Genomic DNA, 20,316 nt, shown 5'->3' with positions numbered 1-20,316 from the left:
GCTTAAGTGTAAAATATGGCGAGACGGTTAATTTGCTTCTCTTTACGGAAAAAAAACGTCTCATGCTGGCCAAATAGTGCTGTGCCTTAGCAACAGAGCAGCTCGTGAAATTTAGGTGTAACGTCATCTCGCACCAACGTACACCAATAAAACATTCGCCGAATGTCTTTCATGCTGTTTTCAAGATTTCCCAAAAAGCTATTGCGATAAAAACTCTACTTTCTTGTAGCTTTTTGTCTGTAGCCCATTCCTTAACTGACTGGGATGATTGGAGCATTCGTCCATTCAATACTGAAACTGGTTGACCTTTCGGGTGGTAACAGTTCACTGTGTACTGATTCTGATGACCCATCAACAAATGTTTCAGCCAGCTCGGTCATTTTATTGTACCGCTCAGTATTTTTTACGCCAAGAAAAATTTGTTAATCTCATTAGTTATGGCCCACTGCGTGCACAACTTTAGGTTAAACTGTTAGAGAGAGAAACATGAGACACGAAGTCTTGTGACATTTTTATATACATTGCGTACACAGCTGACAAATTAAAGCCAACGCGCAATCTGAAGCAACGACAAAGTCTAAGAAGATTTGAACACCTTTATTTATACTTTGCACATAGCACATGCCGCCACTGAGTTCACAGCAGCGGAACACGACAAATCACTGATGGAGAACTTTGTAATGATCGATGATGTATGTATGTACACATGATGGTGTGACAGAGTATTAACAGATGGTCTACCTGAGAGAGGAACTAAGAGGGTGGTGCAGCCACCTTATATTTCTGTACATGGGCGCTAGAGCTGTAATTAATACCTTAACTTTTCGTGTACTGCGATGGAAGAGCATGCAGCGGTTACGAGAGCATACAGCAACACTTGTGCTGAAAGTTTCTTTTTAGAGTAATCACATGACCTTCCACTTCCATTTAGCTTGTCATGCTTCTCTCCCGCCTAATAAACGCGTTTCTGACTCTCTGGGATAGAAGTATTCACAAGACAAGAACAAAAGAAAAGTGAGCGGATATAATTGGGATCGTGCCACTTTAAGAACCAGACAATGACAGGCTATAGGTTCCGTGAAGCTTGATACGTCGTTTCTCTCGAGTTCAGGAAAGCAAGGCAAAGTAATGCTTGGTTTGCCTTTGGGTAATTAGCCGCCCGGGGTCACCAAGTCCTTTTGGTCGCCTGAAGATTTACGCGACAGTATGGAGGCCGTCTCGAAGGAGACCTTTGCGGCGTGTGCGGCAGATGTTCCGTCCTACACTTCTGACAGATGTTACGTACGTATGGGAACTGAATTCCGGAAAAAAGGGCGCGACGCATCACTCCTCCATACTGCCGGTTCTCAGAGCATAGTGGTCCATCACGCTCCAGCCCGAGGTCGGAGAGGCCGCCGCACCTTCTCGGGGTTGCCACGAGTTATACAGTTAACAGCGATATTACAAAAACCAGATCTGATTTTATCGCTGTCTGTGTCGTATGCCAAGAGAACGATGTGCGCCACATTGAACGTCATTCTGCTACAACCCAATAGAACGGTTTTCGCTGGATGATGTTTCGGGGAATGAGCACGAAGAAGCGAGAAAAGCTACGCTGGCACATAAGCTAATGCATAACGAAAGCCGATTTACAAAGTACGGATCCTTGAGTGTATGACAGCTTACGTCTCCTGCGGAGATGGCCTAGCTGCTATCATTGGGAACACGACGCGGATAGCTATTCTCAGATGTTCGTGCGTCTGCGCACTTCGGGCAGTTTTGCCTTTGTCGAAATTTATGTTGATTTTTTCTGTCGTTTGTGCACACGACTTTGCTTCCTTCCATTTGGCTGATTGGGAAACATGCACGTAAGCTAGAGCTCCGTCAGTAAGCAGACGCCATGCAGAGCAGACAACAGCGAGGCAGAAAGTTCAAGAGGCCGAAGACATTGAATCGTAAACACTTAGGTATGCTTCTATATACCGGCTGCTTCAGCTAACCTTAACCAGAGTTTAAAAATATGCCACTCTATGACGACGCCACCAAATGCATGTTGCTGCTCACTTTTGTATGTAGTGTGCCACGCTATTTTTGTATTTTGCTTAATTAAATAATTAGTCAAGATTAATGTACCAACTTCCGACGCAACAAAACTAGGAAAAAAATTCCAATTAGAAAGTTGCAGAGCGGTTTGCAAAACGTCCGAGTAAACAGTTTCTGTTTTTCTATCTATTAAGTATTAGTGTTTTTCCGCTTACTGCAGATGCCCGCGATATATTTAAAAAAATAATAAAAATACCACGTGACATGCCCGCTTACGCGTCGTGATTGCAGCGTTCCCAAACATTTCTCGTACAAACGAACATAGCGCCTAGCCGGGTGTGCTGCCGCTTAAAAGGCGACATGGCAGTGACGCAGGCATTGGCTGTGCGATTTACGCCACCGATGTGCTTCCCTCGCGGCAGTTCATGACAGCGATAAGCAGGCGCAGCGGCACCACACCTGGGTAAATGCTATGTTCCTTTGCAAGCAGAGCGTTTGGGAGCGCTGAAACCACGGGGCGCAAGTGGACATGTCACGTGGTATTTGTTTGTATTTCGCGGGCATCTGCAGCAAGCGGGAAAACATTAGTGCCTAATATATAGAAAGTTAGAAACTGTTTAATCGGACGTTTTGCAAACCACTCTGTAACTATCTAATTGGAATTTTTTGCTAGCCTCGTTGCTTCAGAAGTTAGATAATTAGTCGATATTAATTAACCAATTAAACAAATCACAAAAATAGCGTGACACACTACATACACAAGTGAGCAACATGCAAATTTGGTCGCGTCGTCTTAGGCATATTTTTAAGCTCTAGCTCAAGTTAGCTGAAACATTCACTTCAGCCGTGCGAACAACACACGGGGTAACAATACAACAATGCCACTTATTTACTCTACTGTACAGACAACTTTGACTTGTTTCGGCAAGCTACTGAGCCTGTTGATGGAGGATCTGGGACGTGTCGGTTTCGGGCGCCGCGTACGAGTGCTGGCCCGATGACGTGCCAAGTCAGCTAGGAGACCATGACGTGGCAGGCATCGTTGACGTTGCAGGAGAGATGCCACTTTTGCTCGCATTGCCTCGCTTCACTTGCTCGCGTCTTCGATGAGAAGATGATGGAAGGCTCTCGATCACCATAACCTTAAGAAGAGAGAGCGAGAAGAAAGAGGGAAGGCCGGGATGGTAACCTCAAAAGAGTTTGACTGGGTATCTTACCCTGGTGGGGGGAATGAATTGGGGGAATGCAAATTTGAATGAGAGAGATGTATAGAGAGAGGAAAGAAATACTTTGTGAATTGGGCCCGAGATCTGCAGTTCGAATACAGATACATGAGATACGTGGACACATGAGATAACGTGCTCTCTCAACTGATGCCAGATTACAACTTCATAAGGTCTGGTGGCGATATCACCATAACTCTTCGCACACACAGATGCGAAGTCAGTGACGAATATTTATGGGGCGAGCGATTCGGGATAAAGTCGCATATTTCCGCAGCCTTAGCCTGAAGCCTGGTTTTCAACAAAAGTGTCGCACGGTTTTACTGACTACGTTTGGAGAGTGGTCGGAAATTCAATGCCTTCACAGATACCGCTGCTCGTAAAATTTTGACGAGGAGTGTGAGTGTAGAAATGGGCGACCAGATTACACGGGCCTCGACGTTTCCTCTGGTGTAGATTGTGGTACGGTTAATCTGACTAGTGCCGGGATAATGTCGCAATCATACTGCAATGATTTTGCTTTTCGTGCTCCGTCACTCGACCGAGCAGCGTTCGACTTGCGTAATCCCCAAACTCAGCTTCTCTGAGTATTTCAGCTTAAATTGTGCCACAAAATACATTCTCCAATCGCCACTGGAAGGTAAATGCATCTTTCGTTTTTTTGCGGCAGCCGAGAAAAAGAAAGCTTGCTGGTGGATTTTGGCAAATACCGTCAGCTCTAGTTGAACGTGACTGTGTTCTTAGAACATGCGCCTCACAGTTTAGACCTTTGTGAATTATAAATGTTACACAAAGAGTGAGTTAACTTCTTATGAAAACCAAAAGCATTACATCCACTGCAGAGGATAACTTGTTGGCGAAAAAAAAAATACCTCTCGCTTCTGCCGTCCTATTCTGAGAAATCATCCGCCTATCGCAGAAAACCATGCACGCATGTTTGCCCCCAGACACAGAATACTGAAAATAAAGTGTACCATCTGCTAACCGCCAAATTCGACAACGTCGAGGAAACCTGCTAAGTACAGCATCAAATCTGCAATAACCAGCTCAATATGTTTAATTGACAACAGACACTTCCGGCTCTAGGAAACGGCTGAAGATGGCGGTCGCTTTTGCAATCCCTTAGTCTGCCAGCATATTATGTGCATAACTCAGATGGTCAACCTTTGGATAACTTCAAAGTACACGGGAAAGGCATGAAGAGGAAGAGAGGGATATAGCCTTGAACAAGGTGCCAGCAAATAATACAAAGTTAGGTGTTCTTGCAGATAAGGCAACTGTGATTCAAATGGAGATAAATGTGAGGGGCTCACGTTTTTTGTGACTCCTCTCCGCACGGAGTGCACGTTATCACGTAAGCAGACGAGCCGTGGCCACCAGGCATATTGATATCAAGGCGACTTTGCTTCCAGGGCATCCCGAACCATCGGTTGGCTCTGCACGTATTTTGGGAAACGACAGAGGAAGAGATAGTGGATGAGCCTCGCAGTACTCGTATTCAGGTTGCCTCACACTATACAGCCCGCAGCAATGCTCTACTGCTCAAAGTTTAACGTCACAGTCGCATCGCAAGCCGCATCATGATCAGTAGATAGACTGCTGTCGCAGTAATAATTATTTCTTTGACGGATAAGCGATAGGAAAACTGCCCGAAAAGCGAAAATCTACATCTACTTAATTTTACAGTTCAAACGTGTGAACGCATATACCAGCCTCCTGATGAAGTTTTTTGGAACCCCTTACTCGAAGGAAAACTAAAGAAGCAGGGCAGTCCAAATGTTTTTATGCGCAAGCTTTTTCGTAAGCTCCGCCGATTAATGTAGGGGAAGAACGAAGGCGAAAAAATAAATAAATAAAATGACAATAAAAATTACAATGGCACCACGAGACGTGATCTGGAGGTGCTTAGATGTCCGAGTGTAACGTTTCAGGAGAACACCCGGGCTATGAAAGGCGCTGTATCGGACATTAACCATAAGACGAGCTAAATACATAAGACTTCTTGATCCCGCACCCAGTAGAATGTAGCTGCCGTTGCCCTGGAAACGAACCGACCACCTGGTATTTAACAGCGAAACGCTGCTGGCACGAGCCACTCAGTCACCGCAGTGGGTGCGAAGGCAAAACAAGGAACAAGATTTTATGCAAATAACGAACTGCTAGCAAATTTTTACATAGCTGCTCCAAGGCAACGGAAGATAAATTAGCACGATGGCATAGATGAAAAAAAAAAGGAGATGGGAGATTTTCTTTCACCGGTTCAACCTGGTACACGTGATGACATAGATTCTGTAACAAGTTTTGACAATAAGTTGCTAAGAGACCTAGCCTTAAAAGAATGATGTGTCTAAGAAAAATGAAAAGGAAAACAGCATGCTTGAGCCATTACCGCCCTCGGGAAACAGAGGAAGATTGTATTTCGCGAAGAGAAAATTTAAGGACTGATTACATAGAGGGCAGAAAGATGAATCTTAAGTGGAAAGATTTCGAACGCAGAGCATGAGAAAAAATGAAATGCAATAAGAACCTCGACGAGAGACTGCAAGCGAGCTCAATTCAATGGGAGCAATACGCTTCTTTGAGGCACGACATCCAGAATAATCTACTTTTCATTTTTCTCATGAAATTTCGCCGCGCTTTGTTCTTGCCCAGCAACGCGTTAGCTACGTCGCGTGGGCGTTAACAGGATCAGCGAGAATTTGCTGAGAGCTTTACAGCGAAACGACTGCTCACTGTTGCGTGAATTGTTGTCGTCGACGACCATAGCCGAAGCGGAGAGAAATTTCATGCGTGTTTAATGATGCGGCGGTGTTACAATAAGCGATGCCATCCGCTTTACAGTTACCCTCTCGGTTATTAACTAGCACAAAGAGCAGTTGAGTTTGTGACAAATATATTTTGTGCAAGCACAGTAAAGATGTGACAGAGGAAACACGTGTGGATCCCATGCACTGCACGAATGAGGGTGCGCGAAGCTTTTTATGCTTTTTCCTTTGATTGACGATAATTAGCGGTGAAGTTGACAGCGAATGAGTAATGTCTACAGCGTTTAGTCCAATACGAGAGTTATAACTTGATGTTAAGTGTTATATGGCGTGCACCGCTGCTGTTTGTCTGCGTAGAACAAAGAACACACAGGGAGACGTGTTTGCTTGAGGCATTGTTGTGCGCCATCGCTCATAATCTCTGAGAGGGTTGAATCTTATCGTTGCATCACATGGCACATCGCATCGTGGCAGAAGCGTTAAGCATTATTTGAATTATGGGGCTGTACGCGCAAAAACTACGATCGCATTATAAGGCCCGCCATAGTGGCGGGCTCCGGATTATTTTAACCCCCTCAGTTTCTTTAACCTGCACCTATATCTAAGTTCATTAGCGTTTTTGTATTTCGCTTCCGTCGAAATGCGGCTGCCACTGTCGGCATTGAACCCGTGATTTCGAGCAATGCCATAGCCGTCAAGCTATACCGCGGCGGGCACAGAAGCGTTGACGTGCGACCACTTCCATAGTGTCACTTTGACCCGATGGTGTTTTAATGTGACTTTGCGTCTTCACGCCCTGCATCAGTTCACCGCCTAAAAAAATTGCACAGTGCTTATTTTTCAAAAATAGCAGAAGCGTACCGTACCGCCCCTTCACTTTGTCCGCAACCGCGGTTTCCTTGTTTTCTCACGTCATCTTTTCTGTCTCCCGTCCTCTCCTTCTCTGCGGGAATTGCGAGAGTGGCAAGGCTGTTATTCACACGTTTCGCGACTGCGTCGGTTCTACTCATTATCTGCCTCTTCTACCCCGCCCTCTCTACAGTTCTATCTACGTCCCATCTACACTTACCCGTCAACAGAGACGTAAGCGCTGCAGTTTCTGCAGTGCTTTTGAGGGGGTCGCGGATGATTACAGCTGTCAAGAGGCTAATGTGGCTGCGCCCAGGCAGCTCCAGAGGGCATTGTGCGCATGCGATGCGAAGGAAAGGCACTGACAGAGAATTTACGTCGGAATCGCAGTCAAACATTGTAACGTCTATGTTAAATTAAGACAGAAATGTGTTATTCTTCGTGCCAGAATGACGTATGTCATTAATTTTTCTTAGAAAATGATGTACACTTGAATTTAGCCCTAACCTGCGACCATTTTCCTCCTTGTTTTCTTTCTCCATTTTATACTTATATTCTTGTATTTCAGCGGTTTGTATGATAGTAAGAAAGTGGAAAGAATGCTGGTGTAAGAGTTATGATTGCTGTGTGATCGCGCATCTATCTTCTACCAACTGCATTTGTTTTCTTCGGCTACGTAGGTGCCGTTACAAGTAGGAGTCTCATTGTCGATGATATGTTGTGTCCATGCGCACGTCAGCAGCCCAAACATGAATAGATTGAACGGTATAGCCAAAACTGCGTTTTACGTGCGGTAGAAGAGGCGACATCTTCCACGCGACGTTCAATGCAACCTCTGTCCCGACGCTTATGCTCATTTTTCTTTAGCTATGCAATAAGTGTTGTTTTTTGATGTCTATGTACGTTCTATTACGATGTTAACTACGTAGTGAAGGTGTCAGAACGAAACAACAAAGGGCAGGAAGAACTAAATCTTAGCCCACACATACAATCCCTAGCTCTTCCTACTTCACTAACATGGACACCTGTAACAGCACGGCAAGTATGTTTCAGGCCTTTGGTAGCAAGCTTGTTGCGTTTTATGTATAATGAAAGCCGCACTGTGCACGTAGTCTGAAAGTAAGAGAAGTAACTGGGTCGAGTTAAGAAATCTTCAAATAAACTAATCAGCATCAAATCACAAACAAGCCAGAAAGAGGATACAGCAAACGATGTCTTGCGTTCATACTTTACTTTGAGGGGAAAAAAAAGAGACAGTCAAAGCATTATCCAGGAAATTGCATGCACAGCGCGGCGACAAGCAAATGAAACCTGCCAATGAATAAATAAATAAATGTACCATTGTAGTGTGGTGCTGTTTTATTTTCCCGTATTCTGAAGGTTCTACTTATTTTGTCGAGACAGTAGCAGACAGCACGTGCAGCGGCGTGTGGAACTGCACCAACGTGCTCACCTGTAGTCGACGGTGATTTATATTTTACACGGGCGCTAAGGCATGAAACATAATAAATCGCAGCGAGCTGTATTCGCAAAGCCGTAGAATTTCTGTCGCGGCAAGCGGAATTGCAGGTTATGTTCCCTTACATTCATTCTCTATGTTTTTTTTTTCGTAAACTAAACCTAGTCGACACTGCAAGAAATAATTTACGCAGCGCGGTAGTGCAGGCAAACAGCTGAAGCGCACGTACTTCATTCCCGAGAGAGACATGGATTAAGTGTACATATAGATGTTCACGTGCCTCACCGATTTGTATTATTCGAAGAGCCGACTTAAGTACATACAATTTCACATCGGGGATTGAGTGTACTTAAGTGACTACTGAGAACGCTTCGCTGGACCATGAAAAAGCAGGGAAAGATTTTACTATTTCGACAAGAAGCAGCTGGCTGAGGCGGAAGTTTGATATCTTGTGATGCGAAAATACAGTCAGAAAACTAATGAAGTAAAATTTGCTAATTAGGCTTTAGTAACACAGTCGTTTGACTTAAGAAGTGGGGAGACGCCTTATTCAAGGCAGTTAATTTATTAGGCGACTTCGTAACAGAAATACTTAATACACACGCATGTACGCTATTCTAGTATCCAGACGGCTGTATAGCTTTTTCGTGAGAACGCCCGTGTAAATTAAGCAGATATTCGAGACAGAAATGTCGAAGGAATCGCGAACCTCAGAATATTTAGTGAACGAACATGGCTCAAACATTCGCCGACTGAAATTTTGCGTTCCAGAATCCAAAATGGGAATAACTTTATTGATAGTCCTGCAGAGCTTTCACCGAAGGGTCCTTAAGTCTCCCACGTGGGGACGTTGATGTGCTGCCTCGCTGCCGCCTCGCCGGCCTGCTGGACGGCCCAGAGATGGTCGCCGAGGCTGGGGCTGCGCAAGGCAGCGGCCCACCGCAGTGGAAGGGTTCCGGAGTTAGCACCGCGCGGGTTTTCGTTACAGTCCCAAAGGATGTGAGTTAAAATGGCTATGTCAGTGTGGCAGACCTCACATATATTTGTCGGGTATGCACAGGGGCAGTCAGTGGTACTGTGCTGGGTTAGGGTACGTGAGCGTCCGCAGTTGTCTGAGGGCCGCCGTCTGCGGAGTGTCCAGCTTGTCACTAGGCGGAGGGAAGGTTCGGCGAGCCAGGTAGAGGGCCTCGGCAATTTCGTTGTAGCTTGCCAAGCAGTCTTAGGTGCTGTCCCATGGACGACGCTCGCCGGCGCGGTTCGCGAGCTCGCGCGCCTTGACGTGTGCCGTCTCGTTTCGGTTGCGATGTGTTTTCGATAATTCTCTCACGTGCGCCAGGAACCACTGGATTCTGGTTTGAAATTCTACCTCTCGCTGGACTTGGCGATAGCTCAGGACTCGGGCCGCGAGATCCATCCTTTGGCGATGTTTTTGACCACTTGTCTCGGGTAGCAGAGAACCATCGTGCACGTCAGATCCGTGAGGACGAGTACACCCGCCGCTTCCTCCGCTTCTTCTGCGCGCTCGCACGCCACGCTTGCCGATATGCGCGTTTTGCCTCTCGAATCGACGACCGCAACCGCGAATCGCGAGCGTTCTGCGTATTCCGTGGCGTCAACGAACCGTGTCCCCGTTTCGTCTCCGTGAGTGTGAAAGAAAGCTATAGCCCTGGCCCCTATTCTGCCCCAGCTGTGTTCCGGATTGACGTTCATTGGAATCGGGTCGACTATTAGTGTTTGCCAGATCGCGTCCGGAACGGCGACTTTCTGGCCCTGTTGTGTGTGGAAACGGATGCCGAGACCTTCCATGATCTGGCGTCCCACTCTGGTGCCCGCTAATCTTTTTAGTTGTGAAGTGTGCTGCGCCTCGGCTATTTCGCTCAGCCTGTTGTCAAGCCCGAGCTGGAGCAAGCGGTGCGTGCGTGTGCACTGGGGTAGACCCAGTGCTATCTTGTACACCCTGCGGATGAGGGTGTTGATCTTGGTTTCTTATCTCTTGTACCAGTTGTGGAATGCCGCGACGTACGCAATGTAGCACATGACGAAAGAATGAATAAGTCGTGTGAGACTCACCTTCGTCATTCCGTTTCTTCTGCTAGTGACCCTCTCGAAGACTCTCAGGGCGTTAGCCATCTTGTGCTTTAGTTTATTAATCGTTTCGCCATTAACGCCGTTGGCCTCGATTATCATGCCGAGGACCCTTATTCTCTGGACTATCGGGATGGTTGCTCCGTTGCTCGTGCGTAGTCTGATACCTCCGTATTCTCGCCTGGTCGTCGCCCCATGCCCACCACCCCTGGATGGTCTGCCCCTTTACGTGGGGCGGCAAAGTATGAGTTCCGACTTTTTCGGCGAACATCGTAACCCCGTACCCAGGAGATGTTCTTCTATTGTGTCGACTGCTAGTTGCGGTGCCCTTTCGATGTGACTGTCGCTGCCTTCGTGCACCCAGATGGTAATGTCGTCGGCGTATATGGTGTGCCGGACGTCTTCGAGTTCTTGCACCTATTCCGTTCGCCCGACCATGCCCAGGTTTAAGACCGTGGGCGAGATGACCGAGCCCTGCAGGGGGCCGGTGTTTCCCAGCGTTTGTTCTTCTAGCTGGATGTCCCCTCCCACTGAAGCAGCTCGGCTGGTCCGTGGAGAAATCTTTTACGTAGTTGTACGTGCGTAAAACGAGGTTCTGCTTCAATATCTGGTGTAAGATCGCCGAGTGGCGATTCTATCGAACGCGCTCTCGAGGTCGAGGCCAAGAATTGCTCTGGTGCCTCTCGTCTTGCCGTCGAGCACCTGGTGTTTCAGTTGTATCATAGTGTTTTGAGTGGGCAGGCGTGAGCGGAATCCAATGATGGATGGTGGGCATGCCCCTTTCTTCTCTATGTGGGCTTGCCAGCGGATAAGCAGTGCGTGCTCCATGGTCTTCTCGACGTACGACGTTAGCGATATAGGGCGAAGGTTGTTGAGGCTCGGCGCTTTTCCTGGTTTTGGGATTAGTATCGTTCTCGCAATTTTCCACTGTTGTGGGAGGCTGCCGCGCTGCCTGCAGTCATTGATGAATACCGTAAACTGTTCCACAGATTGGTCGTCGAGATTTTTCAGGGAGCGATTCCACACCCCGCCGGGGCCCGGCGCCGATCTGCTGTGGAGGTTGTGCAGTGCCACCGTGGTCTTTTCTGCGCTAACGTCCTTATCCAATTTTGCGTACGGATCCCTCTCATACGGGCCGTGTTGCACGGTAGAAGTGTGCGGCAGGTACTTCGCTCGTAACTGGACGGTGACTGTATCTTCCCCTTGCATAGAAATGAGGGCAAAAATTGAACGATTAAATTCGTAAGTTCCGATCGGGTTGCGTACGTACCGCAAATCTGGGCGCGCATTAAAAAAAAAACACGCTAGAATTGTTCGTAAGACAAAAATAGCAGCCGATTCTGTCGGAGAGAGAGAGAGAAGTTTAATGATACGAAATGTAGGGAGGTCGGCCTGAGGTATATTCCTCTAGCCAGCTATTCGGCGTTGGGGGAAGGGGAGGGTGACGATGACGAGAGAATGGGGATGTAAAAGATATGGAACCCGCAGTGGTTGCTCAGTGGCTATGGTGTTGGGCTGCTGAGCACGAGGTCGCGGGATCGAATCCCAGCCACGGCGGCCGCATTTCGATGGGGGCGAAGTGCGAAAACAGCCGTACACTTAGATTTAGGTGCACGTTAAAGAACCCCAGGTGGTGGAAATCCCAGAGTCCTCCACTACGGCGTGCCTCATAATCAGAAAGTGGTTTTGGCACGTACAACCCCATAATTTAATTTTTAGAACATATGGCAAGCAATTTGTCATGCTCAAAGCCTACAGTCCAGACCCGTACTTTTTAAAAGGTTCAGTAACGCCTGGATGGCCTTGAAACTCGATTGAGCGTCTGGCCAAGGGCCTAAAATAACGTCCTCCGAAAATGGCGGGCTGTCGAAACGCGTAAGGTCATTGCTCAACTTTTGACCCTCTTCCACGTACTTAGGACAGTCAGAAAGCACATGACCTATAGTCTCATTCATATTGCATAACTCGCAGTCTGGAGACTCAGTGCGTCGCATGAGGTGCACGTATCCGCGCGTAAACGCTACCTACAGCCTTAGTCTGTGCAGAAGACTGGCACACCTACGTTGAATTTTCGGTGGTGAGCCTAAATTTCATGGTAGGGTCCAATTTCTGAAGTCGTCTGTGGCGATTATCCGGATTGTCCCAGTGCTTTTCTGTCGATTTTGGGATGACACTGGAGAGGAGGCCGTTGGCGTTCGCTCTTGAAAAAGGAATTGCAAGCAGTGACTCTGGTTCTTCGAGTGCTTTCTTCGCTTCGGCATCGGCCAGTTCGTTGCCGTGTATACCAGTGATTGGGAATCCACTGTAACGTAATGTGGTGGTCGTTCTCTTGCATTAAAATGTAGAGGTCGGCAGTTTGAAGAGCCAACACTCCGAAAGCGCTTTCTTTCAACACCACTCTAAGTAGTTTCAGAACCGATTTTGCGTCACTGAAGACTGTCCATACTTGAGGAGGCTGTCGCGAGATATATTGAACGGCCTGTCTGATTGCCACTATTTCCGTAGATGTTGTAGTCATCCTGTTACACAGACGAAACCGTCGAATGACTTTATGCGCAGTCAGGACGAGAGCCGCACCAGGCGCATATGACGAGACCGATCCGTCTGTATACACATTCGCCGAGCAGTCATATTCTTTCGACTTATATTCAAGTGTTAAATGTCTGAGGCCGACGGTAGGTATTCGCGATTTTTCAGAAATTCTGTGAATAGATAGACGTACCCGTATCGCTGGACACATCATTAGTGAACGTGACAGGCCAATGGTAAATTGCACGTGCAAAAGAAAGGCTTTGTGAATTCGGCCCAAGGGCCCGTATTTACGAAGCTTTACGTTCGCAAGTGCTCTTTGCCATTGACCAGTAACCCCTGCTTACAATATGCCCAACGTCAGGATTGGCTGAAATCTTCTCCCTACGAGCATGCCTAGCGTCAAAGCGTTTTGTGAATACGGACGCTGATGCGTATTGGCACTGAATATTTGCTTAAAGAAAAAGTAATTTGATTTTTTATGCTCCGCACTGTCTGGGTATTTTTTGAACTGCAGCGAAACGTGGGGCATGCACTATTCGGGGGACCTAACTATTCTATATTGCAGTCGAAGCACACACAGTAGAAAGTTACATTTACCAATCGACTATGAGAACACGTGCCTGAGAATTTTTACCCCTCTGTTTAATTCTCCTTTTGTATTTCTTGCTGATTCGCCGTGGTCGCTGAGGGGCTATAACATTCTGCTGTTGCGCACGGGGTCGCGAACTTGATTTGCATCTTCGACGGCAGCATTTCGAAGTGGACGAAATGCAAAAACGTTCGTGTAATTAGATTTAGATGTTACGTTGAAGAACCGAAGGTAGTCAAAATTAAAATTCAGAGTCCTCGAATACAGCGTCTCGCAAAGTCCCAGGGTTGTTTTGGGAAGCTGAATCCCAGCAATCGATCAGTCATTATTTCCTTCTTTTCTTTTTCTGCGATATAAGGAAATAACTAGTTCCAGGGGTAAGGAATGTGGTTAGGCCAAGAAGAGGCTACCATTACATAGAGAACAGTAGTGAAACACTTGCCCTGTATCTTGGTTGGCGACCCGGTGAGCGCTGGTCTGGCAGGATAGCTTCGCTGTTTTGTTACGGAGTCCCGAGGAAGTTCCATTTTGCTTTCTGCGAAAAGCGGCAAAGAAAATAATGTTCCGAAGGGAAAAGAAGAAAGCAGTTACAAGTGACCATGTCTGCGGTAGCGTGCATGTCATAAATGTGTTGAGGTCGATAGAAGTAGAAATTTAACGGGTGCGGTTAGGGTTGGGTAACATGACGTACGTTAAGCTCCTTTGCTATTGCGTTAATGGCAGCTTCGTTCACACGAGACCATCCTTGAAATGTTCGAAGCTAAGTAAATGGCTTTCTCACTTTTTGTGTTGCTTATGCTTGCGTGTAAACATAGACTCTCCCACACACAGAAGAAGAGGACAAAAAAGAAAAAAAGACCGTATGTTACAACTCATCAAAACAGTTAATAGTGCTTAGCTGTTTCGTAATTTTATTTTTTCAGTAAACAAATGGTTTGCTCAGAAAGAAAAATATCGAGTCATATTATGTTGGTAGCTTACCAGATTAGAGAGACGATAAGAGCAAATAATGATTCATTACTGTTTGGTAGTGAAACACAGCAATGCACACTCTACATGGCTTCTGACATGTTCAGTTATACTTGCCTTCAATGCTCTGTATCCTCGCTGTTGATGGTTCCTTAACTTTCGACGGTGGTGGAACATGAATCTCTATAAGAAAAAAAAAACAATGCTTCTTGTCAAACTGAGGTCAATCTTAAAGTGCTCTTACTGCTTCCAAATGAATAAAACAGAAAGTAGTAGCAAACTAGCGCCGCCATTGAGAGCCTCCAGGCAATTGATCTCGTTCCACACTGCTGCTGCTGCTGCTGCTCACCGTGACTTGCACTCGGTAAATCATTGAAGCACCTAATGAGGAGCAAAGCATGCACAACTCTGCACCGAATATAGTTAGTGAACATCGGGAACCAACGCGTAGAGAACAAGGGTCTTTCTCATAGGGCACGTGCCAGGATAAATGACCTCATTAAGTTTGTCCTGCCCTCCATAGAAGCGATAAGTTGAATGACAGCATTACTACTTTGTTACCGACCGGTCTCGCCCCATGACAGATTTCGACAATTTTTCTCTGTTTCAGCGCTTTGTGCCATGTAACGGAAGATTCTGACTTTTATACAGGATGTTTCAGCTAGTTGAACTTAAAAAATCCACGCGTGAGTTATGAGAATGGGACCAACTTATTATTCATCGCTGTCCTCTTGAACAACTGAAAGTATATTTTACTACGAACTTAGGTAACTTATTAAAAATAATTAATTAGACAACTTTCAAAGTATCTTAAACGCAAGATCTATGTAGAAGTCGTAGAGCCTATCAAGGAATGTCTAAATAATGTTTTCCTGTGGTTATAGCTACTGTGGTTTCAATTTTTTTTTTTTAGCTCAACAGAAAGCGCGCGGGATTTGACAAAGTAACACGTGAATATGTGCTTACAAGCAGCGACATTAGTACCCGCCGCGGTTGCTCAGTGGCTATGGTGTTGGGCTGCTGAGCACGAGGTCGCGGGATCGAATCCCGGCCACGGCGGCCGCATTTCGATGGAGGCGAAAACACCCATGTACTTAGATTTATGTGCACGTTAAAGAACCCCAGGTGGTCGAAATTTCCGGAGTCCTCCACTACGGCGTGCCTCATAATCAGAAAGTGGTTTTGGCACGTAAAAACCCCATAATTTAATTTTTTTTAGTGACATTAGTGCTCTCAATCATGTCGCGAAGCAACGATCAATGCTGCGCGTAGACCGAAGGCATGAACAGGCCTTTAGCTATGGACATGGATCGAATACAGTTGTACTGGCTTCCACTTTTGCCGAGACATCTTGTCGGTTAAAGCTATAGGAAGATATGCGATAAATAACAGCTAAAAATTCTTCAAGTTTTGTTAGTGTTTTTGCTGTTGACAGTCCGCGTAAAGGGGGAGGAAGTTTTTGGCGGCTGATAGCGAAGTATCGGAGAGGGCGGATGTGGCTATAGCCTCTAATGTTTTCTTGCGGCCTATTCATGCCTTCCGGTCTGCTTACTGCGTTCCTCGATTGTTGGAAGAAATTTTGAGGGTACTGATGTTGAGGGCGCGTAAACGCGTAGTCAGGTGGTGCTTTTTCAAATCTCACGCGCTTCCTTTGCAGCCCGGAAAAAAATTTAACCACAGCAGCTATCCCAGCGGAAATAAACTATTTGAATATTTCCCAATAGGCTTTACACTTTCATCATCGAATATATTGCGTTTCAATCAATGCTTTAAAAATTGGCTTATTAATTATTGTCGATTACCTGAGCTGAAAGTAAAATAACTTGAGATGCTGAAGAAAACAGTGAACAATACTAAGCTGGTTGCATTCTCGTAACTCACACGTGGATTTTTTAAAGTTTGGTCTGACTTAGTTGAAACATCCTGTATATGGGGCATGCTTCGGTGTAGCTGTGTCTGCTGCAGAACAACGTCTCCGATGCCAGTTTGCAACTTCGGTTATAAAAAGCAACCAAGCAGATTACTGCTCCTGGTTCTATGCCGAAAGCTACAAAACGGGGCTCGTATTCACGAATGACTTCTGACACTAGAGAGCTTAGTAAGAATCGATACCGGGAAATCATCAATGCGAACATGCTATTAGCGATGACAGCCAGCAGGTTTAGCGATTAAAAGATTTCCGAGCTCGGCACTAGTACAGTCGGAATCATTACGAAAAATAACACAAGTAAAATTATTCCGGCAAGGAAATACGTGCTGCTGAGCTAGTTGGTTCATGATTCAAGCATGAGAATGGCGCAGAATAAGACACGGACAAGAAGGAGAGGAGAGGCATGGAGAGAAACACGTGATCTACTTCCACATTGTGTTGTCAGCATTACCTGCCAATGGTCGTATGTGAACACGCACGAGATCACTGGTCATATTGTTCTGGTCATTAGCACAGACGCCGATCTGCGTGACTATTCCAGATTAAACGCTTTTGGTGATAAGATGGTTGTCGCCAGCCAGCTACACTTATAAGCCTCACTAAATCTGTGCTGCCTAAATAAAGTTTCATGTGATGCGAAATATTTAGGGTTAACTTTTACACAGCTTTTCACTTGTAGCAATGCCTCGCTGGTTGTCGTCCATGTTGTACAGCGTAGCAGATGCCTCCAAATTGTTAAGCAGATCCTCACGTGCGGCCAGCACTCTAAATTAGAAAGCTCGCTTGATTATTCCAAGCATAAATTCTAGGTTCTTTAAAAGGATTCAGCAGGAAATTGTGCAGGCACACAGCTTGTGACAAGTGCCCGTAAGAGGGAATGCATGGTCTCCGTGATCACCCCCATAACACATCCGACAATCGGTGAGGCCATGGTTAGGGGAAACTCGCCATGTTCATAGATGTTCATGTTCATGGTTAGGTCGTGCGTGTAGCACGGTGCGGAGCTGTAGCGCACCTTAAGATTATCATACAAAGCTCATAACGTTGCACTGTGATCTATACAGAGTTCTCACCATAGAGTCGAATGGATCCCTCCGTGGAGCCCAGTGAGTTCTTCGCAAAACATCGGTAAGCGCCGAAATCCTCAGGAGAAATACGACGAATTCGTAGTTGCATGTGCACTTTGTACACATTCTCCGAGCGGTTGAGCGAGTACTTTGCCGATTCGGCGATGAGATCGCCGCTCTCCAGGGTCCAGTAGTTTATGGACATCGGGAACGCCTCCGTATTGCAGTCCATCACAACTTCGCCACCCAGCGGAGCTCCAATTAGTTGGTTGGGAATCCAGATCATGGGCGGAACTGCGATCAATGCCGGCATTAGAAACACCAGATTGACACTGTGCCACATTCTCCACAATAGATTCCACAAGTTGACACTCTGGTCCCAGAATTCGACAACAATGATTTGCCTAATTAATCAAACGCACTGTTTTCCAATCCTATTTACCCAAAGGAAAGTCGTGCATAAAATAAACATACTTAGAATCTGCCTTTGCCCGTTTACCGTTTTATTAATTTGTTTTGTTTCGTATTAAGTGCGCGCGCGCGCGCGCCTGTGTTTGTGTTTGTGTTTGTGTGTGCGTGTGTGTGTTTGTGTTTGTGTGTGCGTGTGTGTGTGTTTGTGTGTGTGCGTGTGTGTGTGTGCGTGCGTGCGTGTGTGTGTGCGTGTGTGTGTGCGTGCGTGCGTGCGTGTGTGTGTGTGTGTAGTGCCGTAGCGCACTGGCATTCTCACTCGCCATAAAAACTGGCAATTTAAAGAACAGGCCGTAACAGCGTCGTTTCCGTGCAACGTATCTTAGAGTAAAATGGAAGGATTTAATTGGGAAAGTGACTTGAGTATTGCGGTCCCGTATGGTCGAAATCGGGGCTTTAGACTACACATAAAAAAATCAACACAATAAGAACGGAGCGCGAAGACAAATAAAGTTATTGATTTGAAACATATCATAATACTTCATATAGTTCGGCGCTAAAGTGGCAATAAAGTAAGGCTTCTTCTAGCTGACATACGTGAACATTATTTACAGCGTTCACCACGCTTACGACTGTATACATGACACTTACCATGGCAGCCGACAAAAGAAATAAAATTGCAGATAGCAGAGATGAAGACCACGTGTAGACCGAAGAATGGAAATAGGTTTACTTTTGTTCAGCTAAGAAACTGAACGGAATTCACTAAGAGGTTAATTTTCTTTATACTCCCAATTATACACTTAATCCGTTCAGGCACCTAATACAGCTCCTCGCTAGAGGTACCATAGCGTACCGTTTAATATTTATATATTATTACATGTCTTTCATTAATTAATTAACTAACTAATTAATTAATTAATTATTTAGATAATTAATTCATTCATTCATATTAACGTCTCAGAAATACTGCGCAAAGCTAGTCTACACCAGTGTGCAAGGGCAAAACTTAGATACATGTTTTGCACATATATGTAGTTGCCTAAATTTTTCTTGGAAGCATCTTAAACAGCTAAAGAAAGGGCCGCATATGTCAGAGTGATATGGCTACGTATGTCACAGGGATATATTGCAGCAACTTGTGGTGGTTTAGAAAAGCAAAATAGCTGCCAAAAATAAGAGGGTGTAGGACGTGAATCGCGAGTGGTAAAGGGCTGTGTCAGTCTTGTCTTATTGCGAAATTGCCCCCTCCCCCCCCAAAAAATAGAAAGATGATACACAAGAAAAAAATACCAGTTTGTTCTGATCATGAAATTTGGACCACCTGGAGTTCTGTAACGCGTACTTAAACCTAAGTACAGCGAACGAATAATAAAAGGTGGCATTACAAACCCATGCTTATTATGTCTAGATGTACTGCGTGACAGCCCACATAAAACACTCACAGTGCACTTGGAGCAGAATTCTCCGACTGACGGGAGATGGGACGCCATTGGAGGCGATGCAGAGGTAGGCTCCCATGTGGAGACGGCTGACTTTGGTGATGCTCAGCTCTTCGCCCTCGTAAGACACATCTATAAGCGAGAGACGCATTAATCAGCGTCGTAGACTCATCAGTTCGTCAGCGGAAAGATAAAAGACATGTGTGGGGATGTTTTGTCATGTGGCTCGCGAAGTGAAATACAGATCTCCCACTTGATTGCTTCTGGTGTTGCATTCCTCGAAGCTACGCTTGCGTTAAGCTGAGAACAGTCTACGAGGGATTGTGAAAAAATGTAGACCTTTAAGTTTTATAAACAGCAATGACCTTCATAGATTCATTCTTTTACTAGGCCCTGATGCCATGAAAATTTGTTTCCTTTTCTTTTTTTCGTTTTATTTTTAATAAAGACGTTCAATCTCTCACTCAGACCCTCCGAGGCCGTTTACCCTGTAGGCTGCAGCCTCACAGCACAGCTTCTTTCACGTTTCTTCACTGTAGAAAGCCTGCTAGCACTGCCAGGTATCGAGCCTGCAAACGTAGTTCCCAGTAGTACAATCCAAATGCTACAACAGCATCGCACCGGGACAGCTTTATAGCTTTCCCTTTTTAAAATAATTTACAGTATTTCTGAACAAGCTATGTCAGAAGGGCATAAAGCAATGCATAGGGTCATAAATTAAAAAGAAAGTGGAGAAAGAGAAAAAAGAATTTTATTTGCAAATAACACGACTCATATGCTATCGTTAAACACGACAGTAATTCTTCCGAAACATAGAATTAGAAAAAAAAATTCATCCTCCTTTGTGGAACTATGCTGGGGGGAAGGATGCATAAAGGTCGTCTGAAGGCGAGTAAAATGAAGTTACGTTGAAAACAAAAGAACAATTGAATTCAAAATGAGCGCAGAACTTAGCCCACATTTACACACAACGAAA

At 45.6% G+C, this 20,316-nt stretch overlaps 1 protein-coding gene across 2 annotated transcripts in view; it reads right to left on the bottom strand.

Moving 5' to 3' along the window:
• Positions 1-578: 578 nt before the first annotated feature.
• LOC126542002 (lachesin-like) overlaps positions 579-20,316 on the bottom strand; it is a 105,462-nt gene continuing 85,724 nt past the window's right edge. For both annotated transcript variants that reach the window (XM_072286438.1, XM_072286439.1), the window contains exons 6-10: positions 19,344-19,472; positions 17,497-17,784; positions 13,967-14,676; positions 4,559-4,681; positions 579-3,164 (exon numbers count right to left, since the gene is read on the bottom strand). In XM_072286438.1, the coding sequence (XP_072142539.1) occupies positions 14,597-14,676; positions 17,497-17,784; positions 19,344-19,472 (497 nt within the window). In that variant the 3' untranslated portion in view covers positions 579-3,164; positions 4,559-4,681; positions 13,967-14,596. The remainder of the gene's footprint in view (positions 3,165-4,558; positions 4,682-13,966; positions 14,677-17,496; positions 17,785-19,343; positions 19,473-20,316) is intronic.

The sequence above is a fragment of the Dermacentor andersoni genome, chromosome 2, assembly GCF_023375885.2.
Source record: "Dermacentor andersoni chromosome 2, qqDerAnde1_hic_scaffold, whole genome shotgun sequence".
Lineage (NCBI taxonomy): Eukaryota > Metazoa > Arthropoda > Arachnida > Ixodida > Ixodidae > Dermacentor > Dermacentor andersoni.
Note: the sequence above shows the minus strand (reverse complement) of the source record. Positions and strands in the feature narration are given on the sequence as shown.